At 34.1% G+C, this 25,941-nt stretch overlaps 1 protein-coding gene across 3 annotated transcripts in view; it reads left to right on the top strand.

Annotated features, from left to right (window-relative positions):
- The window catches only part of LOC145296664 (orexin receptor type 2-like), a 522,856-nt gene that overhangs the window by 211,438 nt on the left and 285,477 nt on the right, over positions 1–25,941 (top strand). For all 3 annotated transcript variants that reach the window (XM_080142605.1, XM_080142603.1, XM_080142606.1), the window contains one exon: positions 2,367–2,775. In XM_080142605.1, coding sequence (XP_079998731.1) covers positions 2,404–2,775 — 372 coding nt within the window. In that variant the 5' untranslated portion in view covers positions 2,367–2,403. The remainder of the gene's footprint in view (positions 1–2,366; positions 2,776–25,941) is intronic.

Genomic DNA, 25,941 nt, shown 5'->3' on the forward strand with positions numbered 1-25,941 from the left:
CTCAATATACTCAGTGATGGATATGCGAGCTACTAAATGAAGGTTAATAAATTTGTATATTTCTTTAAAAAAAAACTAGCATTAATTAATTACTAGTTTATTTCCATGATTTCTTGTTATAGTATTGGTTATATATATGCTTTCTGCTAAAAGGCACAAACAGTTATCTTGACAGGAGTGATCAATTCAACATGTTTACAAGCACAAACCTACATTCATAGGTTAGACAAAGTCATTTTTAGCTATTTATATGCGTATTGGCGTGTCTCAGAGGCTAAAGAATGCGGCTGAGGAGCAATGCTTCGGTTTTGATTCCAGCTGATGACACCTGAGTCATATTTTTACTTCTGATATACTATATCCTACACTACACCGCTCTATATTAGGTATAAAATAATAATCGGTACTTGTACAGTTTAATCAAGACATTAGAAAATGAAAATATCGAAAAAAAAGGTTATAGTGTACGTATCCGTTTAGAACTGAAGATCCCCGAAAAAAAATTCACTTAATTTGATCGAGTAGTTTTTTTTTTTTTTGTTTGTTTGTTTTTTTGTTTTTGTTTTTTGTATATTTTACAGCGGAAAAACGCGTTTTTATGACAGCATGTTGAAGATAGACATCTTTGAATTTTTTGAATTTTTGTTTTGATTTTTAGAACACGGCACGGGGAGATTACTCAATTTAAAGCGCCGACTCTTCCTTCCCATCTTTAATACTAGCTTTTCTTCCTAAAATTCGAACCATTTGCACAGTATCATAACAAATAGTTTGTTCGCTGTAAAACGAAAAGCTAATTGATGAAATTAAGTGATTTTTTTTTCGGAGAACTTCGTTTCATAACAGATACGTACAATTTAAACTTTTTTCGATATTTTCAGTTTTTAATGTCTTGATTAAACTCTACAAGTACCTAATAATCGATACATCGATAATCAGTTCTATAATAATAAATACGTAATCTGCATGAATCAATATATCATATTTAAGCGTATCGTACGACCGGGCAACGCTGAGCGGTCTGCTAGTATATTTATATGTCTGTGTTACTTCATTATTTAAAATTGGAACGTTTTTTCTTTAAACAGTGAAAAGATCTGTACTTTTAGCGGATAAATAATTATCAGTTACATATATCTACAAATGAATAAAACGAATTCGACTTTTTAAAATATATTAAGTAAATATTGTACGGTTTTATTTGATGGAGTTGCATGATTAAATTTGGGAACAATTTATTTTGAAAACATCGGAATTTACTTAAACACATTAGATTAATAACCAACCTTCATCTCTGTTTATCAGACGATTTCATTTCACATGCGTGTGAAAGGTGATAACGTACGTACACATACGAAATACCTTAGTGTAATGTTATTGGTGTAATGTATATTAGGTAGAACGATAGGATGGTAGCCTTAGAAAAGATGTCATGATTCCATTTCTGTTTTTTTTTGTTGTTGTTACAGTCCATCTATTAGTTGGCCAGTTGCGTACAAATCCCAAGAGCTATAGACGCCTCATATCATATCTGAAAGTGACACAACGTTCAACGAACGAGATCGTAGATGTGCCGCTGTACAACTCATGCTCTCTACTGATCCAAGTAATGACAACAGGACCATTGCCAGCACCCTCTAAATGCAAATCTTGGCAGTTCAATGCTTGAGAGCACAGCTCAACGAAGTTTCCGGCCACAGTTATAGTCTTTGGTGTGATTTCAGGTGAGGGCAACACCATTCCACCTCACATCTTCGAAGTCGGCTTAAAAACCAACACCAAAGTGTACCTGGATGTGCTGAAGAATGTGGTGATTAACTGGTGCAATCAGGTGACCGCTGGCAGATCCTGGGTGTGCCAGCAGGACTCGGCGTCGGCCCAAAAGTTCAAAAGGCCCCACGTTTGGCTTCAGAAGGAGTGTTACGACTTTGTATCCTTCTCTGAGACCCAACTCCTCACCCGACCTGAACCAGCTGGATTACATCGTTTGATAATACGTGGAGAACATCACCAACATGATCTTCCACAACATCAAAGACAGCCTGATCGCCGCTATCTGTCAAGTATTCGCCGAGCTCCCGCTGGCGCTTGTGGAAAATTCATGCTCCCAGCTCCGGGCCCATATCAAGGTGATGACTGAGGTTGAAGGTGGATACATTGAATAGATGTCGGCTCTACTACATAATCAAGTGACCTTAATTGATTTTTTTTTCAATAAAAGTTTTAAAATAAAGCTGTAGTGTTGTTTTCTTTAGGGCGACAGTTTTATCGTTCCATCCTATATATATTCAACTATTTTGTTTTGTTTGACTCTGATTTTGAGGGTTTTTTTCCTTTGTATAAAAATCTTTGGTTTCTATTTTCAGATTTAACCCGAGAGCATACATTCAACGGAACACCTAGATGGAGAACTCTACAAGTGCTCCGAATAGCACTGAGGAGACAACCACTCCAATCTGCCATAATGACTACTGCTTATCTGACCAAGACTACATTGCCATGGTGGAGGAACACATCCAACCGACGTCCGGCGAGTGGATTCTTGTCGCCTTTTTCGTCGTGCTTTTCATCGTCGGCCTCGTCGGCAATTTCCTCGTTTCTTACGCTGTCTTCAAAAACAGCCAAATGCGGACAGTGACCAACCTGTTCATCGTGAACCTGGCTATTGCCGATCTGATGGTCATTTTAATTTGCCTACCACCAACATTGTTAGTAGACGTCTCGGAAACGTGGTTTTTCGGCGAGGTGATGTGCAAGATCTTCCTTTATTTCCAGGTAGATATCTCTTTTATTCATCTACTTCTTTTGCTTTTCCCCAATACTGCAAATCATATATATATATATATATATATATATATATATATATATATATATATATATATATATATATATGAACAAATGATTAATAAAACATGTTAAAAGACATCTTGAAAAAGAGTTAAAAACATATTTAATTTTAAAAAAAAGGAAACACAAGATAAGTGGATAGTCCTTAATCCGCGGAGTTTCGAAGAAATACTCTCCTTCTCATCAGAGGGCAGGAATTAGCAAAATGCAGGATCGGATTTTGCATATAAAAGTATTTAATGAAACTACAAGTAAGTCACAGATCTTACTTGGTTTAAAAAAAAGGGTGAGGTAAGGGGAACAGGAGGCAAAAGAAAAATGTTAAAAAAAGTTTCACATGAATGGATAGTCCGGTGAAGGGTAAAAATCCAAAAATGGTAAAATCTAAAACGGTCGAATTTAAAATTTCAATCCAATGGGTAAATTCCAAATGGTCCAAAATAATCCAAAAGGCAGAGTTCCTTGGAGAAAAGCGCAAATGGAATGAATTCCAAATCATTAAAAGAAAAGCACTGGAGAGAATAATTAAAAACACGTCTGTCAAGGCTGGATGAATAAAAAAATTAAGGTTTAAAAAAAAAAATAAAATAAAAACCCGAAAAGCGGTGAAAGTTTAAATTTGAAAAGCAAGGTCAAACTGACCCAGAAAAAAAGCGTGAAAATTAGCGTTAATAATTAGGTAAGCTTAGATATGCACGTGAAAGTCCCAGAATTAAATTAAGAAAACTGATTAGAAGAACAAATAAATGTCTAAGTTTACGAAATGGAGCGTCTGTTATATATAAAAAAAGAAAAAAAAAGAAAATTATATATATACACACACATACATACATATATATATATACATATACTACATACAGACACACAAATGCACACATACATGTATATACATACACACACGCATATAAATATACCTACATATATGTATACATAAACAATAACACACACACACAAATATATACATATATATAGAAACACACACGCATGCATAAATATATACATATATCCAAAAACATATACAAATTAAACAAAAACATACATACTTACATACAAAATAAGGGGGGGAGAGGCCGGTATCTACAAACTCCGGAATAAGGCAAATAAATGTGTATGTAAATGCATATAGTAAAATATAAGTAAACAAATACATAGAATAAAAATACATAGGTTGATGTATATATTTAATTAATAGGTATACTTATACCATAAAACGGAGACAGCAGATGGAAAACCGGCCAAAGAAATAAAGAAAAAACAAATAAAATTAAAAATATAAAAAGCTTAGAAGGTAAGATTATAAAAAAAAAATTATGGGAAAAGATATATATTTCAAGGGTTAAATTAATAGCTATGTGATTTCAAATATACCATATTTAAACTTGGACATATGTTTGCAATAGGAGATCAGTTCGTTTTTAGAGTTTATTATATTACTACTTTGAGGGGAGGTTATAATAGTTATAGCTTCAGATGTACAGAGGTGACAAGACTTAGATCCTGTAGTGTAAGACTTAACTTTTTTTAGGATGGTCCATTTAATTGAAAAGTGGGTATTGGCAGAGTTAAGCTTTTTAACCAGTGTAGTTAGAGAAGTTCCCTGGTTATTATTTGAATTTTGGTTATTGAAAGAAGAAGTGTGGTTTGAAATTCTTTTCTTTATTAAAGTTGAAGTAGCACCTATATATGTATATGTTTTATGAATAGCTCGGGGTCGAGAATTAATATTAATTTGTTGATTTATACTGGGAAAATAATTTAAATTTTGTTCATTTTGATAGGACAGTAATTAAAAGAATTTAAATTTTGTTCATTTTGGTATGACAGTAATTGTAGGAGGATTGGTTTGGAGGGGATGATCAGTGTTATCAATGTTAGGATGGCTGCTATGAAAAATGTTATTATTATTATTATTATTATTATTATTATTATTATTATTATTATTATTATTATTATTATTATTATTATTATTATTATAGCTGGTTGTATGATTGAAAATAGAAGGGCTGGTTGATTCGTTTGTTGGATTAATAATTATATCAGAGGGAGGGTCGGAGGAAGGATAATTTGGTGGCAAAATGTTATTGTCTATTATGGAAGAATTGCGTGGGAGCTCTGTAATTGTGCATGAATATATTACATCTTTATGGATACAATCATTATTGAGTGGGCAAAGATGTTTGTTAATACAGTTGCAGTTTCTTTTTGGTTGGATTGGGAAAGGGATTTTTTTGGCTGATTTAATTTTTTGGTTATTAGATGCTAAGATTCTTTGTGCTAAATTAGGCATAGTAGAATAAGAAATTCTTATTGAGTTTTTATTAAAAATTGAACTATATCTTTGTGGGTATTTGAAAGAGTTTTCTACAATATTGAAGAATTCTTTATGTATATTAGTTTTAACATTTATGCTAAATGGAGGATTAAACCAAATATTTTTCTTTCTCCTAGTGCGACAGGGTGGGTTAGAATTATTACGATTAGCATGTTGATTCGGATTATATTTGTGGAGTGGACCATTGCTATTGATAGCAGCAGATCTTGTTATTTGAACTGGTTTCTTGCGAGTCATATTGTGTGTGATTACAGATTTAAGACGGCATACAGATGGAGCATAATGGTTATATTGAATCTTTTCATTGTATCCTGAATTTCTTAAGGCATTATTGAAGAAAGTAGCATTTTGATTAAAGGTTTTTTTATCGGCTGAGAGCGTATTATATATATATATATATATATATATATATATATATATATATAGAGAGAGAGAGAGGGAGAGAGAGAGGGAGAGAGAATCCCGACTATTTTTCGGACACTTTAGTATTCGACTTTCCGAGTACCATAGAGTGACAAAATTCCTTCGATAGAATAGTATAAACATATAAAGACAATACCTGTAATAAAAATGGAAGAAAATCGAATAAGTAAGGAAAAATATTTAAGTTTTTACAAAACACACGCGACATTATTTTTCGGACATAATTAAAAAAAATTATTAATAGTCTGTAATATCACCTTTGTTCTCAATAACTTTTATCAATCTCTCTTCATAATGATCAAACATATGCACAATAACATCTGTACGTGTTTCTATTAGTTGTTTTTTTGGCATCTAGTATTCGTTCCCATAGTTGAACCTATTTCGTTATTTCAGGTCCATCATAGACAAGATGCGTAAGCATTTCCCAAACATTTTCCATTAAATTTAGATCTGGGCTTTTTACAGGCAATTCCAAAGTAGTCATATTCACTTTAGCCATCCATTCTTTCATGAGTTTTCACACATGGATGCTGCAATGGTCTTGCTGTAGAACGAAATCATTCCCCATCTTTCATTCTATCCTTAGTAGGGTTTTCTCATCCAGCAACTGTTTGTAACTTTCGCTGTTCTGTTGTCCTTTCAGAACCATATATTTCCATTAGCAAAGATCATACCCCAAACCATAACTCTTCCTCCTCCTCCTCCTCCTCCCAACTGTTGTTTGTTCAGTACAACAGGCTCACCCCTTCTCGACCAAGTACACCATCCATCGGGCCCATCAAACTTGAAACACTTCTCAACATGCTTTCTTAACCACCTTTTAGCACTCTCCAATCTTAATCGTTTGTGTTTCATTGTTAGTGCAATGTTTTTCTTAGCCTTTGCATACTTCAAACCAATCCTATGCAGCATTCTTTGTACTGGTCGGACGTAAGCATCCAATTCACATTTCTCCTTCACTTTTCTTACTGTAACTTTTTCTCCATATGTCAAAAGCCGTGTCACAGTCACCTTCATTCTCCTTTCAGTCCTCTTGCCAATTGATCTTTTCCATCCACCTTTCTTTTTTAATTCGGTATTTGTCCGTTGATTTCGACAGCTTCAAATCTAAAGATATATACTAGTGCATATAACTTTAATCGTTGATTAAATAGGGAGATAAAATTAATTCGGGGCGAGAGATAAATATGATCTATATACTTACGTATTTCGAGGCCTAATACTTCTCATCAAAAGAGGAGGAAATGTGCTAAGTAATATATTACAGATATGACCTTGGTGAGCTTATCATTATTTCCATAAACCTCTTTTTAAAGAATTTCTAATTCTTTTTGCCCCCACACATGTATATATATGTATATATATATTTGTATTTATATATATATATATATATATATACTTATAGATATACATATATATATATATATATATATATATATATATATATAGTAGGTTATAAAATATGGCGATTCAGCTACACAGAATATTTCGCGTTCCATCCACGCTAGGATTCATCAGGCTTATCGAATAACTTTCGATATCTAAAAATCTTTTTCGGAGCAAGATTTGTTTTTATATTTCTTAAGATATGAATATTTCTTACACAGAATCAAACACAACAAGTCCTCAGATTTGATTTATATTTGGTCGAACATCTATTTCAATAAGAGGCTCGTTATCCTCCTGTAATTGACACGAACTAAATGAGGCGATGGAATAAATAAATTGGTATACGATGCTTTTACTTAGGCATTTATTTTGAAGTGGACAGTCTGCCTGTGTGCTGCAGTTAAAATTTCTGCTCGTTGCCAATGCTATTATTTCTATTACGATTTGGCTCATTACTATTTCAATATCAGTTAAATGCAGTAGACTGACGAAACATCACGAGAAGAAAATGCAGAAATTTTCGTGTAGATTAAATGTCATATATATTGTAAAAACTTACTATATACATACGTACAAACACACACACACGCATACACACACACGCATGCACGCACACACACACACACACACACATATATATATATATATATATATATATATATATATATATATATATATATATATATATATATATATATACATTATACTATACAAGGCTGGGTGCCCCAGTGTGTGCTGAGCAAAACAAAATAGCAGTAGTAGGAAGGTAAACTCGAAACCGTACCACGGAGGAGAAGAACAGGTGAAAAAAAAACGTTACGTTTTTGCTTTTGCGCCCATCGCCAAACCGGAAGTGATGTAGGTTTAAATTAACGCTCGTCAATCGAAAGGGGGAATGACTTTCGAAAATATCGGCGAAAAAAGCGACCCCTCCCTGTAGAAAAGTGCCCAGTTGAAGGTGAAGGTATTAATGTTTATAGCCTATTTGTTGATATTTCTCGTCCGAAAGGGTCGAGCGATCTCGTAGAAAATTCGTCAGCTTTGTCGAAAGTTTTAGGCAGACATACAAACATACATATATTCATATATTTAAACAAACAGGTGATATATATATATATATATATATATATATATATATATATATGAAAGTATCTGTGTCTGTGTGTATATACCTGTCTCTGTACATTTTTCTACTCAATAACTCAATGTCAATCTTCAGTCTACAGACTCGAAATTTACAACGATTTGACCTTTAAGAACTCTACCAAATTCCTCTGACAATTTTGAGCCTAAACACTTGAAATTTTAGATATAGGTTCCTTGGACATGGATCTAACTTAACTTGATTTGAGCCCAAAACAATAAATATTAAGGGGTCATAATAGGGGTTAAAGTTAAAAAAAAATGACCTCTACGGTCTCTACCAAATTACTCAGAAAATTTCTGGTTTAAACATTTGAAATTTACATAAAGGGTATTCAGAGATAGCGCAAGTTTTTTAATCGGTTTGGGTCGAAAATTTGATCTACCAATATATAAATGAATGCATGTATGTTTGCATGTCTGCCTAAAACTTTCGACGGATTTCACAAGGTCAGTATCGCTCTTAAGCTCGACCCTTCAGACGACAAATATCGAAAAATTTGCTGAAAACATTCATTTCTTCACTCTTAACTGGTTACTTTTCTACAGGGAGGGGTCGCTTTTTTCACCGATATTCTCGAAAATCATCCCCTCTTTTCGATTGTCTAGTCTTAATTTAAACCTACGTCACTTCCGCTTTGGCGGTTATCGTAACAGCAAAGACGTCACGTTTTTTCCCTATTCTTTTCCTCCTTCGCGGTACGGGTTCGAGCCTGCCTTCCTACTACCACTTTTTTTTTTTTGCTCAACATTCACCTCCAAACACCCAGGCATCGCCGAACTAAAATGCTAGTATATATATATATAATGCTCCCTATGTAATGCTCCCTATCTTGAGTTGAGCATATTGGGAAGTGATATACGAATTGCCATAAGCGTATTAAGCAACGGTTTTTGTGTAAACAAATCGAGCGGAGGTATTTGGACGATGTCAAACATCGTTAAATTCATTACCCTCACAACAGCAGCCGTGTAGCATAATGGTGAGAAGCATTGACGGTCATTTAGTCGGATTTGGGACAGTTGCCTGTCTATCCGCACTGATGAGCTGTGAAACGGAATATATATATATATATATATATATATATATATATATATATATATATACTAGCACGGAAACCCGACATTGGCCGGGATTTAACGAATGTTTTACAATTTTTTATTGTCATAAAAATCAGTGAATCGTCCATTTTCTAATCAAATCAATTGATTGTCTGCCCTAGTTGGAGACGCATCGCTGAAATATCATGTAGAAAGCGCCCTTGTCATATAAAAGAACCTATTATTACTTTGATATGCCTGATTTTCTGCTTGTACAGTGATAATAGCTTGGATTTAAGTTTAAAATAAAAAAAAAGTCAAGAATCATGGTGTAATTGTCTTCGTGTTGTTGTTTTTTTCCACAACACCTATGCTGTCTTCTATCCGAATAGACGTCACTCATTATAAGTACGGCATAATCACATTGACGCATCAGTCCCCCTGGATCAGTTAAGCAACGTTGAACCTGGTCAGTACTAAATGGGTGACTATTTGGGACTTCTTAGTGCTGTATATGCTCTCCGCTTATACCGGCATTGTTTCCGACCGTCCTGGACTTCTCCTTGCCACTGGACTCTAACAGTGCCGATACAGGAAAAGGTGTGGCTGGAGATTGCACAACCCTTGCATCACAATAACACGTGCAGCTGCCCCTCATGGAGTATCCTTTGTCTTTCGGAACTGACCGGGGGCATTGATATTATAATAATGCTATTGTTTATTTATTTAAATGTAGTTGTGGAATGCATTACGTAGGGTGGAAAGCATAAACTTTAGATTCCCGTATTAAACAACACATCCAAACTTCGATGTACAAATTATGCGCCATCAGATGTTTTGAATAACACCTATGGTTGACCATCTGTGAGCAATTGTATATTCCTTGAACTTCAGTATCAATTTGTCCTTCGTCTTGATCAGGTCACACGCTCTCTTTCATTTGAAAATTTTAGAAAATATGTTGAGTCTTTTAGATCTTTTCTTTGCAAATAAAGAGAAAATTTTTAGGACAACGTAGTTTATATCTGAATATTTCCCTGTATTTTTCTCGCTTGTCACCCGCCATATTTTCATTTCATATATTGTTTTTTTTTTTTCTTAATCGTTATTAACCTCGATTTTAGCTCTGTTGAGCGAGATTCGAAATTAGTCGGCTAGCTTTTTTACTTTTTATATTTTCATTCATCATGATTAATGAATTCAGTTTGTATATAACTAAAACACACACACACACACACTAATATATATATATATATATATATATATATATATATATATTAGTGTGTGTGTGTTGACGCTAGGTAGGCGATTATGTCACACACACACTTATATATATATATATATATATATATATATATATATATATATATATATATATATATATGTGCGTGTGTGTGGGGGGGTATATGTGACATAATCGCCTACCTAGCGTCAAATAGACCAAGACTTCGCCGCCGGTAGTGAGAAATGAGGGCGAAACAACCCTATTAGGTCAGGGATTGAACCTAGGAGGACTATTCTGGATTCAACAGGATATTATTTTGAATCATTTTTATTTATAATTTTGTTATATTTTGTTGGTCGGTTTAAATTTCGACGTAACATGGGTTAAAAACTGTAATTGTTTTGGGCTCGAAAATTCTAAATCTAGGCGCAGAGAGAATTATTATGGTTAAAACCCAATCGCACTGACAGTCCGATGTTAAAAGGGTTGTGTCAAAGAGCGACCCATAATTTGATCCCGGGAACCTCACAGTGAAAGGTGAGCGAACCGGTTAATTAGGACGGACCAATAATTGAAAGTCGGAGATGAAGTGGAACTCTCTGATTAGTTTATGATGAGGGGGATTTCTCCTTAACCCAACCACTTTCCTGTATATTAGAGTCGACAGAATAGAAAATAGCGGCGAAAAGGAATAACAGGAACCCCTCCCCAGATATAATTAACACGACAGAATATACCACTGAGAAGTGGAATTTCGTTCGAAATATAACACGAGTTGTGAATCGGAAGCAAAAGAAGATTGTTTCCTTAAACGAAAGATCCTACGGAGTGAGGCGATCAGCCCAGACCACAACATAGATGTGAAGACGCTGTCACTCTATCTAGTTTCGTGCCTAATCTTTCTCATAGTGACGGCGGTGACTGCTATGGTGGCGTTCATAGTATTGATGAACTAAAACGAAAGAAAGAAAAGAACAAATCATATCATGTACATGGCTTCCATTGTTATATTCTTTTTTTTTTCTTGCAAATTCTCCCTCTTTATTTTTGTTTAATTCACAAAATATATATTTATCTAACTTCAATTAGTTATGATTTCATTTTGAAACATTACAACAAAGACTGTCCACCACCACGTGGAAGCTCCATTTATTCTTGTATACAACAGAGGTGCGTCGACGAATCAAGTGAGGGTCTGTCTACTCTTTTCTATAGCAGGGACGCTAGGAGCGATACTAGACGCTACAAGATTTCATTCGGAATCGCCAGAGTAGTGAAGGTTGTAGCTTTTCTGGAGCTCGGCGGTTCGTGAGGGTTGTCAAGAACTTTGTGACTGTCTGAGTACGACCTCTGTCACGACCGAAAAAAGAGGTCGAGGCTTGGGCGGAGCATATATATATATATATATTTATATATAAGTGTGCGCAAAAAATCTCTACCCCACTCCTCTCTGAATATTTTATGTACAGAGTTGAAATTTAATATATAAGGTATTTGGACTTGTAGCAGACTTTCGATTTGGTTTTTAGCTGGCCAAAATTGTTGCTAAAATATTCCAAATCGAAAATACAACAGTTGGCCTAAGCAGATGTAGTCGACTAAATTCACAAATATACATTCATAGGTTAAACAGCATTATTTTTGCTATTTTTATGCATATGGGCAAGGCTCCGAGGTTAAGTACTGAGGTTGGGAGTTCTATGTTTTGGTTTATATTTTAGGTAATTCCACCCAACCTATATATATATATATATATGTTTTAATTTTTTTATATCACAATTATATATTACTGTATATTAGGTTCAATATAATAATCGATAGATAATTGTCTCTATAATAATACATTCGTAATCAGCATGAATTAAAATATCATATTTAAGCGTAGTTTACAACCAAGCAACGTCGTGTATATATATATATATATATATATATATATATATATATATATATATATATATATATTTATATATATATAGACTGCGTGTCAAATTATTAACGAGATAACATTTTTTACCAGTTTCAGAAACTTAGCCGTAGTTTCGTATCAAAAGCTTCGGAAACGTTGGCAATGCTGAGCTGCGTGTTCTGTAAAACTTTCGTACTGTTCCGTGCAATGTAAACAACTTGCCATCGTAATTGCTGAATCCACGATATTTGAGATGTGTAAAATTATTAACAAGGCAATAAAATGGACCGTAAAGTGGATTGAGTAGTTCTAAAAAGAGTCCTATTACAGAACAGTTAGCAAAAGTTAAAACTACCCTCGAAATATCGAAAATAATAGGAAGGTACCATCAAAATGTGAATACCTTTGTCAAGCATCCTACAAGGGTACGTAAGAGAGCTGATAAAGGTAAATCTAGAGTTGTTTCACGCTGTTCTCTACTCCAAATTAAACGTGAAGTTGTTAAGAACCCTGGGCAGAGAAGTCGATAAGTCTTTGACCAAGCCGGATTAAAGAATGTCTCAAAAAGTACTCAATGTCGCCTTCTGAAATAAGTGGCAAAGTCTGTTAAGCCGTGACAAAGCCTCCATTAAAGCAACATCACATACAAAACCGATACAAAATGTCACTCTTGATGGCCCAGATGGCTGGAGCAAGGGATGGGTCCTAGATGGACGACATCATCATCAGCGTTTAAGGCGCCAACAAGTGGTGGTGGTGGTGGTGGTGGTGAGATAATGATTTGGGCTGGGATTATCGGAGGTACATTAGTTGGCCCATGGAGAGTCCCAGAAGGCGTGAAAATGACGTCAAATGCTTACATAGCTTTTCTGAAGAAGCACTTTGAACAATAGCTGAAGAAGCAAAGGTTGACGTTCAGAAGAACCATTATTTTCATGCAGGATAATGCTCCCTCGCATGCAGCAAACAAAAGCAAAGAGCATTTGTAACAACTGGGGTTCTTTGGCCGACGGAAGATTTAGTGGCCTGCAAATTTACCAGATTTGAACCCAATTTAGAACCTTTGGAGTATCATGAAACGACGCCTCTCTGCAAGTGGACGCCAATTTAAGAGCAACGGTGAGTTGTGGGATGCTCTCCAAGAGGTATCGCGAGCAATGACTGTTGACGAAATCACAAATTTGACTAATTCTGTGGACCAATGTCTTTTACAAGTCATTCATAAAAAAGGATCGCATATGCCCTACTAATTATGTGAACGTAGAAATTGCTATGTAGTTATTGTGTTCTAAGCATTTTTCTAGGATATTTAATGTTTGGATATTATCTCAATAAACAAGTTATGGGTATATTGTGTATTTTTCTCAACCTACTTAATAACTTGACACACTGAAATCAACAGATATTCCTATATTTTTCCATAGTTTCGCTAATACTGCGTTAAATACTTTTATTTTCTGGTTAGAGTAGCTGAATAGTATCGTAAGCACTTGCTCAAAGTTTCATGGATTGTTATTCACTTGTTCCTTAAATATTTTTTTTTTAAATGTAAACTCGTTAATAATTTCATACGTAGTGTATATATATAAGTGTGAGTGTACGTGCGTGCGTGCGTGTGTGTGTGTGTGTGCTCATACATAACTTTATAGATGTAGAAAATATATACATATGCACTTGTATGTTTAAATTGCTTTACCTGAGACGGAAATGAATTCAACACGTAAATACATTTCTATTCGATTCACAATTACGTAAACTGCACGTTTGCGACAAAGATCACATAATGGAAGGAAATAAAAGTTGACATTCTATTTTAAAAAGTGATGAATTGCATTATTTACTTCAAGGCTTTAAAACGAATTCAACAAAAAATAGGGGAAGAAAGATTAGCTTCGTTTGTTTAACGAGATTTCAAAATGTTAAGGGTCTATTCGAGGAAAATAACAATGTATTGTCTATAAAGTTATTCTATTTCAACTCCTTAACGCGAATGTGGGTGATTATTATTTTACTTATATAAGAACCTGGCAAGGTATATTTTGAATCGCGCACAATTTTATGGCCTTTGTCAATATCACGTTCGTTAATTAATAATACAGATACCACTCCCAGTTATTATGCTTATGCCGTTTATCTGTTGGTACGCAAATGCAAATAGAATAAGCTGTGCTTAAATCTAATCGCAGATTCCGAGAATAAACCTCTTTTCCCAGAAATCTTGCCTATTGTTCCGCATACCTGCTTTCCATTTGACAACAATGTGGTCGTTTTCAAGTTCAATGTAAACAAGTTCTCGTTGAGCCGTTCCTTTGAATATTCAGCTTTTACCCAATTGTCACCACTAACGATGAATATGCTATTGTCCCGGTCACCACTGAACACTCATTAACCCTCATCTTCGAGTGACCTCTGGCTGTTGATAAATTGACTCCCTTGTAAAAAGTAATCTCGAAGCTTCATTTTTATATAATCTTCCCATAATTGGTTGTCCTTATTTTTATTTTTTCTGAAGTTTATTCACGCAGGGGATTTTTAGCTCTGCCAAAAACTCGTAATCTGGTTGAGATTATGTTTCTAAATTTTTTAGATGAGGACTGTTAATTATTTTTATTATTCGCATTATTCGGACTACTGTTCTAAGCTTAATGGTTATTTGCACACCATTCCGATCGACGTAACCTCCGAACTTCTGTAGGTGAATTTTGTCGGGCTCGGGCGAAACGGATACAGTGCTAGATAAAATTCCGTTGTAAAACTCTCCTAGAAAATTTAAGGTTCAATCCTCATTGCGGTCGGTACTAAGAATACAATTGCGAATTACTTGAGGCGCATGCAGGGTCATGACTGGCAGAACGAGAGAATGCTATTTCCATTGATTAAATAAAGAATTCATTAAGAATTCCGAGCTGATTCCCGCAATAGTCAAGAAGATTCTCAAGTTCGAGAAAATATACTAATAAAAGAGGTTGGAGTCTACATCGACCGAAACATTGTGCAAATAGCAATCGTGATGAGAAAAAAAATAATTAATAAAATTGTCTCCTCTAATTTTGAACAGGAAAGATACAACACATGAAAATATTTATTTGCAGAAATATCAAAATTTAATATTTACAAAGAAATTAAGCACAGAAATCATTAAAATATACGTAAAATGAGTTTTCTTGTTTACCCTTGTTTAGACTGGACTAGATTTATTACTGTCACCATAATACGACATTTTCACTAGAGGTCGTCCTACATATGATATTCCCCAATTGATTTGAAATTTCAAATATTTTCATCAATTATCTAATATAAAAAAAGGCTTTATGTCTGTCTGTCTGCCCCCATATTTTTTAACTCTGTCTCCTCCGAAACTAAAAGTCGCAGAGCAGCTCTTTTACGGGCTATTCTTTTATGGGTCTTTGGCCGATTAAAATAGTTTTTAAGGGGTCAAAAATGGGTCACCATTGAAAAAATCGTTATATATTTTCTACATTCATCTTCATTTATTTTTATTTTTAATTTTTAATCAGTTCATACACATATCTCGTTGGTATAGCTTTGAACGTTTCTGTTTCTAACTGATGGTCACGCCAATACTTTGTTTTTTACTTTTGAAATCACGACTCCATAATCATAAGATATCTGGACAAATTCAAATATTATATTTAAGCATATTTTAGCCTCAGGAAAATCCTGACGCCCCACAACCGCTAGGCTAATATATAAAAGACTATATGCCTGTCTGTCTGTCTCCATATTTTCAAAATCCCTCTCCTCTGAAACTAAAACAGTTCTAGGGGCCTGAAATTGTTGGATTTTTACGGACCGTTCTTTTATGAGTCTTTAGCCGGTTAAAAGAGTTTTTAAGGGATCAAAATAGGTAAAAATTGAAAACATCATTATGCATTTTGTGCATTCATCTTAGTTTATTTTTAATTTTTAAGTTTTACTCAGTTCATGTGTGTGTTCCGTGGTAATAGTGGTTACGTCATCAATTTTGAATGCTATGGTTTCGGTTTCGATTCTAACTGATGCCACCTAAATACATTTTTTTAACTTTTGAATCATGACTATAATAATGAATACGAAATCTAAATAAATTAAAATATATTTAAGTGTGTTTTTCGCCGAGGCAAAGCCCCCTCCCTCATCCGCTAGTATACATATATACACACAAAAAGATTTGATTGGATGAAAACAGAAATGGCGAAAGAACAAAAAACAAACACATTGTATTGCAAGACCATGATAGATCACCCAGTTTCTGGTTTTGTTAGGAACCGACAACAAGCAAGTAAATCTCTAACTGTAAAAAAGTGGAAAGTTGGTATCTTGAAAGATTTCAATTGCCAGTGGAGAGTGGGACTCATTCTCTCGACTAGCTAAAAGTGCGCGATGCTCAGGCAGGAAAACTGTACTCATACGTGACTCTTTTTTGTACACACAAAGTTGCTATTTGTAGTCACTCTTTTTCAAAAAAAAAAACGAGGAAGACATTTTTTTTCTATGACAGTTGATCTTTACTTCAAGATAGTGCTTGAAAAAAGCGATCAGATCTTGATCGACAAAAGATTCAACCTTTTTGATCATTTCTTAGAGGCGACGTCCACACTACCATACACGCTACGGCCAGAATATACGAGAAACGCCATTTTTCTCTCCCTGCCTCACTTCAAGTTACGTAGGATACGTTTAACAACAGAGGATGCTCGAGATCAATACGAGCCGTTACCTCTTGACATAAACCCAGCACTGCTGGAGTTCGTAGACTTTAAAGACAGCCTGTTCAGGTGTTTATTTTTCAAATGTCTCGAAGTGGGGACACTCGGGTGAGTCATTTTTTATCCTAACCTGAAGGCCAGTGAAAGAATGTGATTAACAATTGGTTGAGTCAATCTTAAGTTTAAGCAAACTGTGTTACAGATGACAAAACTTAATCTTTTACCATTTTCTTTAAGTTGTGTATGCAAAATAATATTAATAGCTTGAAGACAAATCATTAGCACTGTATATCATGATATATATATATATATATATATATATGTATATATATATACATATATATGTTTATATATATATATATGTCTGCATGTATGTATCTCAATATTTACTTATATATAAAAAGCGCTTTGTCTGTTTGTGTGAGTTCATTCCCTATGGACTCGGAAACGACTTGGTCGATTTTTCAAATTTCACACAAATGTGCTTTATGTTTCTGGTCGTCTTCTTAGATAGATCATAGGTTTTGTATCGACTCTGATAAGTATACAAAAGCGATAATCAAAAAAATCCGATTCAAAACAACAGTCCGACTTTGAAAAAAGTTTACACCTATATGTAGCCTAACATTACAAGTGAGTAATTTTATCACCGAACAAGCAGAAGGGCCGCCTGTATGAAATCAGCAATAGAGACTTTTATAAAGCCAGGGGCGCGTTCGGAAGGAATGTTTCTGTTTAATCACAATAATTAAGCATTGCATTTTAAACTTTAATTCAAACCATTATATAAAATAATTTCATAAAATCATCTCTACAGTGCAATGCAAACAACAATGTATTATGTGCTGTCACCGTGGAGCAGCAATACATAGTTGACTCTATGATAATAAATACAAAAACTGCATTAATTAAAACCTCATATTAACGCGTATTTTACGATCGAGCAACGCCGGGCAGCCGACTAATTTTTTTTCTTTTGCATTTTCCCATTAGACAAGGCACAGTGATACTTTGATGTAGGGGCTATTATTAGGGACATAATTGCAGGGATACTGTGTAGCGAGTTGCACAAGATGTATGTTTACATTACACATGAACTTCTGCATGTCAGTGCAACCGGGGAAGCAGAAACCCGGAAGGGAATTCCAAAGTCTAGCAGTTCTAGGGAAGAAACTGTTAGGGTAGTAGGCTTCCTGTCATCTGGGGATCTCTACTGTATGGGGGTGAGATTTTGCTGCTTGTCGGGTTTGTCGGGAGTATTTATGTCGAAAGAGTGCAAGGGCAATACTTGTAAACAGGCAGATGGATGCAACATTTCGTTGATGGGAGAGAGGCTGAAGCCTGCCTGACAGTTCAGGACCTATTAAGTTGGCGACTCTTTTGAACCCTCCAGGAGCGAGAGACTAGTAGCAGATGCACCAACCCAAATGTGACAACAATATTCTATACATGGACAAATTGTGGCCTTAGAAAGGTACAGGATACTTTCAGGCGTAAGTAACTTTTTAGCACGATGAGTAACATTCTAGCACGATGAGTAACATTCTAGCACGATGAGTAACATTCTAGCACGGTAAAAAAAACCCACTTTCCTTTTAGCAGCCCATCTCAGAAACATATTTATGAGGGAGGTCATCCATGAATATCAGGAATAATAAAGGTCCAAGGACCGACCCTTGAGGTACACCCGCATTTATATCATTGTTGTTTTGGCGTTCGACCATCGAGGACAACATAGATAATTCTCTTATTTAAGAAGGATTTAATTATGTTAAGTATTCGTCCAGTAATAGCATATGATTTGATTTTCCTGAGAAGACCATCGTACATAGCCTGTCACAAACCTTAAATATATGTAGGGCTACTGCCCTACTTTGCTCTGCTTTATCCAGTGCATCGTATATACATTCATAGTTTACAGTTATATCTGCAGTAGAATATACTCGCCTAAATCCATCTTGTTGGTCGAATAGAAGTTTAACAACTGTATGGTGGTGGACTACAGCTTGATTAATTATGAACTCAAATATTTTGGCGAAGAGGGAAGGGGGCTAATGGGGCGATAATTTAATGGGTCAGTTCTTTCGTCAGTTCTTTAGTCAGTTCTTTCGCCAAAATTCTTCTAAACTGGTACTACAGAAACAGTTTTCCAGCAGCCAGGAAAGCAAGATTCGTTAAAGCATTTGTTGAGAAGTTTGGAGAAAACAAGAGCAACTTCAACGGAGCATTTTTGTTAACAGTACAGCCGGGATGAGATCGGGTCCACATGCTTTTGAGGTGTCAAGTTTTTCTATGATATCATGCACCTGAGAAGGGGTAATTTTCAGATCATCTAGTGTGATGTCCATCCACAGATGAAAATCAGGACGGGAGTGGTTTGCTGGGTCCAATGTGGAGTTTGAGGCAAACCGACTAGCAAGCATGTTAGCCTTCTCGGTTTCCGTGCAAGCAACACCATGATTGTTGGATAGTGAGGGAATTGTTGATTGCCCATTATTTACTACATGTTGTAGAATTTCCAGAAATCACGAGTTCCTAATTTCTGCGCTTCGATGCGTTTTCTAGTGGTTTCAGTGCATTCACTCTTATCATCCTAAATGCTACATATTACGGAAAATATGCATAAATAGAATTGAAGGTATTAGTTAAATGAAATCAATCACCCAATAAAAAACAGAAAAAAATTAATAGTTAATTAATGAGAGTTCGTTTTACAACGAATATGCAAATTAGTTAACCATTATTTAGTAACTCGCATATTCATGACTGAGTATATTAAGAAGTTTATTTTAACAATTTTATAATAGAAAAGGTAGGCTATTAATATCAATGTAAGTGCGACGAAAAACTCAAATTGGTCGTTATTTATCTCTTCAGCATCGTTACCGTGTGAGCTATTGTCAGGTGGATACAAAAGTTAAAAAAGTAAGCGACTTTGAGCTATGAAGGCTTAATTTTGCGCATGTGCAAAAATAACGGCAGTAGTAATGTTTTGTTCACTTATCCTGCCATAAACAACTGTTTTGTTTTCAATTTTTATACTTTAGCAGCAATTCTGGTCGGTTAAAAACCGGCTGTGCATACAAGTCGTCAACTATTTTTTAATTATGAAAATTTTTTAATAACATTAAGAACGAACCTTGCAAACTAGCTTTGTTTTATAAGAAATATAAATCTTTATGTCCCAGAAGTTTCAATCAATTACAAGGAAAACATTTGAGAAAAATAGTTAGTGAGATTTACTCATGTAATATATGCCCCCACCACCTACCCAAGTGTACATGTTGCAAAAATAAATACAGACATTACACAGGATTTTAAAGTAATTAAACACACTTTTTTCTTCAAGCAATAAATCTCTAATTGAATATTGAGAACGTTTAAAAGAATCGGAACCGGTACTCGTATCGGGATCGAGAATTTAGAACAGACTCGGTAATTGCTTCGGAATCGGGTAAATTCTAGAATCGTCCCATCACTAATATATATATATATATATATACGTACACACACACACACATATATATATATACATATATATATGTGTGTGTGTGTGTGTGTGTGTGTACGTGTGTGTGTGTGTGTTAGTGATTGGACAATTACAGAACTTTTCCCGATTCCGACTCAATTACCGATTCTGTTCTAAATATATATATATATATATATATATATATATATATATATATATATATATAGAGAGAGAGAGAGAGAGAGAGAGAGAGAGAGAGAGAGAGGGGTGACAAGAAAGTACTTACGGTTTTTAACTTTTATATTATGATGAATATATTTTGGCTCAAGCAAAAAAAATTTTTTTGATCAAAATCAAAACACAGAATCAACACACTTTTGCCAAAGAATGCATTTGTGCCAGAAAGGTAAAAAAAAAAAATTGCATTCTCATGGCGTCGCTGAAGGTGTTTTTAATATAGATTACATTTTTGAAGCATTTCACACGCAGAAAGTTGTCGAGATGCTTGAAAAAGTGGTAGTCGGTAGGTAAGAGGTGTGGAGAGTATGGCAGATGGTGTAGAGTTTCGTAACTCAATTTGTCAAACTTCTGGTCGATTTAGTAACGTGCGGACGGGCATTGTCGCTGGGGAGAATTTGGCTTTTCTTTTGACTAATGCTAATAGTGTTGTTATCGAAGTTTCTAAAGCATTTACTCCATTTGTTGACAGTACTTCACTGCCATAATGCTTTCGCCTGCATTTTAAAAACTAATAGATGAGACCAGTCGCAAGTGTGACCTTCTTTTGATGCAACTCTTGCTTCGGAAAGTGTCGTAAGCTTCGTTGGCGTTTAACGCTTGTCGTAAAGACCCCATATTTCATTGCAAATGATAACCCGGTCGAAAAACGGGGGGGGGGGTCTTGTTGCGCAAAAGAAGGGAAGATGACATTTCATAACAGCATTTCTTTCGGTTGTTGTTCAATTCGTGAGGCACTCATTCATCAAGTATTTTTGTCTTTCTAATAAATCTCAAGTGGTTGAAAATCGTTGTATACGTTACGTCTAATTCAGAAGAAATTTCTCGAACAATTGTGCGTGGATTAACTTTATACTAGGACATATAATTGAGAGTTGTCAACATTTGATTGCCGACCACTACACTCCTCATCATTTTCAAGACTCTTGTTGCACCCACGAAATATCTTATACCGCCATTGAGCCATGAAGCACTTATTTCTGAAAGTAAAACTCAATAATGATCATTGAATTATATATATATATATATATATATATATATATATATATATATATATATATATATCTTTATTAGAATAGCAAAATGTAAAAATGATGAGAAAGACCTAAACCATAATTGAACATTATAAAATAAATAAGTCGATTAAAAAAAATCACAAAGTGAAATAAAACCCAACAAAAAGTGAACAATATTCCGGTGCTATAAAAGTGAAAAGTCTGTCTGATAAAAAGTGCTTCGGCTTTTATTACATTTCGTGATTTTTCTTTTTTAATCGACTTATTTATTTATCCGATTATGGTTCACTTCTTTCTCATCATATATATATATATATATATATATATATATATATATATATATATATATATATATATATAAAGTTTTTAGTCTGTGTGTGTAAGAATGTGAGAGTTTGTTCTCTATGGATTCGAAAACGGTTGGGCCGATGTTTATGAAATTTCACACGAATGGACTTTATGTGTTTTGCAGTGTTCTTAGATAGATTGTGTATCTGAATATCTTCAATAAGTATCGATTATCGAAATAATCCGATGAAAGAAGAAACAGGCTGTTTTGACCAAAGGTAACATCTTACACAGCCTAACATCATAAGTGTATTGTAAAGTTTTATTACCACACAAGCCGAAATCTCAAAATATAAATCAACAGTAGGTTCTTTGATATAACGGGTCATTTCAATTATTGATACTTATCGAAGACATTCCGACACAAAACCCATCTAAGAACACTGACAGACAATAAAAAGTACCTTCTTGTGGAATTTCATAAAAATCGATCTAGCCGTTTTTGCATCAATATGGAACGAAATTACAGAAACACAGACAAATGTTATGTTATATAATAGAACATAGCAGAGTCCCTTATATTATTTAATATTTGGAGTATACTCCCCCTTTTCAAAATTCTCAAATCAACTTCTCTTGAAGAACGTTTTCCCCTCCATAAGTTTGTAATGAAATGAAAGCATATGCGTTGTATGTTTTTTATTTTTATTCAATTTTTACCCCAAACAAGGCACAGTGCCACTTTGAAGTAGGGGAGCTACTATCGGTGACATAAGTTGCAGGAGTATTACGAAGGAAGATGACTGACAAGATGCCTGTTCACATTACACTTGAACTTCTGCATGTCAGTACAGTTGGGAAAGCAGAATCCTGGTAGCGAGTTCCAAAGTCTAGCAGTTCTGGGGAAGAAACTATTGGAGTAGAAGGCTTTCTTACACCTAGGGATCTTTACTGTAAAGATTTAGCTGCTTGTCGGGTTTGTCTGGGGTGTTCACGTCGAGGGAGTAAAAGTGCTTGTAGTTCCTCTGAGCATTCACCATTAAAGTACTTGTAGAACAGGCAGAGGAATGCAACATTTCGTCGATGGAACGGAGACTGAAGCCTAGATGACAGTTCAGGGCCTGTCAGGTTGGCGATTCTCTTTTGAACCGTTCTTCTCTTTTGAGCAGTCCAACAGAAAATGTATTCCTTCTTTATTTACATAATCGAGTGGATATGGAATTAACTATTTTCTTTGTTATTCATTAATATCTGTTTAATTTATTTTTTATTCCTTGATTTGTTTATGCATATTTTCCTTTTTATGTAACCGAACGTTAATCTGTGTATCTAATGATACCGGAGCGATAACCTAATCATGATATTGTTGTATTTCTACTGAGAGTTCGATCCATTAGATGTGAAATGTATACGCGTTCAGATTAATCAGTTTTATTGCATTTATTTGTTTTCGATAATATGTAAAATATCTAAAAAGTTGGAACGTGGAGGTTGGTTAAAAAAACTTATCTTCTTCATCTCACCAAAAGATGAATGCAATTATCTGATCAATAGTAGTCGAAAATATTACTGATCTACAGACATCCCCCTATCTGACTATTTTTTTTTATCTATAATGCATACACATACACTCACACATCCGAGTATCGTCATTTCTCTGTACATAGTTTGTTTTTGTTTGTTTTTTTTGTTTTTTTTAGTCGTAGCTACTTAGCTCTATAAGTAAACCCTGACGAAATATTACAAATAACATAGTATATGATGTCAATTAAGAATCCCTTTGGCATAGCTACACTCTACCTCATACGAGAAATGTTGCGCATTCTCCAAGTGATGCTGTATCCAGCAACAAACCTAAGCTCGATACGTTACTCATCTTGAGTATTATTCTGAAAACGTTTCAGCCGATTTGACCTCTTATCTCCTTCAAGTGTATCTTTTCGAACTTCGGGATCTTTTTGTCGAACTCGGGAATCTGTACGAAATTTCGAACAGACCCCTTTATTTAATCCGTGTGGGTAACATGCTCTCGTTCTAACACCTATGACCGGGTTCAATGTGGGCGAAACTAAGAATACAATTGCGAATTACTTAAAACATCTACCAGGCTGTGGCTTACAGAACGAGACCGTTCGAAACTCCGTCCAGTTTCACAAATTCGACAATATACTATAAGAAACTTACAATATACTATAAGAAAGTTAGAGGTTACATCGGCCAAAACGTTGTCAAAATAACACTCAAGATGAAAGCAGTAGTCTGAATAATCCAAATAATAAAAATCATCTATCCTCATCTAAAAAATTCCAAAACACAAAATGTTTTCCAAGTTTTCTGTATCAATATGTCTTCAAAAATGAATTAATTGAAAACATGAGAAATAACAGAGTTTAAAAAAAACTAATCGAGTTAAAATAACTAATCGAGTTAACTTAAAACAATTATCCCATCCTAGTTAATTCTGTAAATAGCAAACATAAAAATAGTTAAAAATTAAAAGTATAACTATAAAATTAACTAGAAACGCAACATAACATTATATGAACTTAAGTATGCATTTTTTGTGTGTGGGATTCATTCCTAAACTAATTACCAACCATCGTGAATTTCGAAAGACAACTACTAATCCGTTATGTAATTTGGAGTAAATTTAATTTAATTTAGTTTCATACAAAGTAGGAATAAGAGGAAATTCTTTCGTAAAAATTAAAATATCTCTAATGTTTATGAGCATTTAACAATATGTATTAAATCAATAAATATTCTTCAAATTCCATTTTTTAAGCTTTTGGATAATATGATTTGTGACTTATTAAAACATTTTAAGATTTCAGATTTGCATTAAATTTAATCCCTCGTCATTAGACACTCATTAAGAAATATTCTCTGAATTCTAATTTCTACTTAATACTTTTTAATCGATTTGGGTCAGAATTGGAATAAGGATTATAAATGTAAGTTTCAGTGTCATTATTCTTTGATTTTAATAGTGAAAGGCATCTAAACGGAGCAAAACAGTTGCGTTTTGAGAATTGATTTTACCTGTTTTGGCACAGGTATTCTTCTTGAAACGATATAAATGAAACGAAATAAATATATTCACGAATCAAATATTTGCGAACGTAGAGGGGTTGGATTTGTTAATGTATGTATATTAACGTACGTAAAGGCCACGAGTTATTAGTGAACATTGATTGCAATTCAAAGTCTGCACTTGCGGTTACAAAGATTATGTATACGCTGTTTTGTTTGAAGATGAATTTAAAAATTCTTGAAGCTGTTACTATCTCCATTTTTTATTTGCCGGTTTATAAACTCGATGATTATTTATGGTGTTTTGACAACGTTTGTAATCGGCATTTTCCCTCGTTGCCGATCGTTAATTTGAAAATTGTCGATCAAAAAGTTATCTAAATAATGTTGTTGTTGTTTTTTTTTGTTTTTTTTTTTATTATTATTATTATTATTATTATTATTATTATTATTATTGTTATTGTTATTGTTGTTGTTATTGTTATTGTTATTGTTATTGTTATTGTTGTTGTTGTTGTTATTATTATTATCATTATCATTATTATTATTATTATTATTATTATTATTATTTATCTGACACTTTCCTTGTTTTAGGATTTCTCTTTGTTATTTTCAAAATGATTCTTCTTTGTTTCCTTTTGAATAAGTTAAAAAATATTAAAATAAAAATTATTAAAAAATGATTTTATTATATATCCGGCGCCACACACACACACACACACAAACACACACACACACACACACACACACACACATATATATATATATATACGTTAACACCGGGTAACACGGGTACATCTTTTAATATATATATATATATATATATATATATATATATATATATATATATTAATTTATTTTTTTATTTTAATATATATAT

This window comes from Euprymna scolopes, chromosome 17, assembly GCF_053919585.1.
Source record: "Euprymna scolopes isolate OS-2025 chromosome 17, ASM5391958v1, whole genome shotgun sequence".
NCBI classification, from domain to species: domain Eukaryota; kingdom Metazoa; phylum Mollusca; class Cephalopoda; order Sepiida; family Sepiolidae; genus Euprymna; species Euprymna scolopes.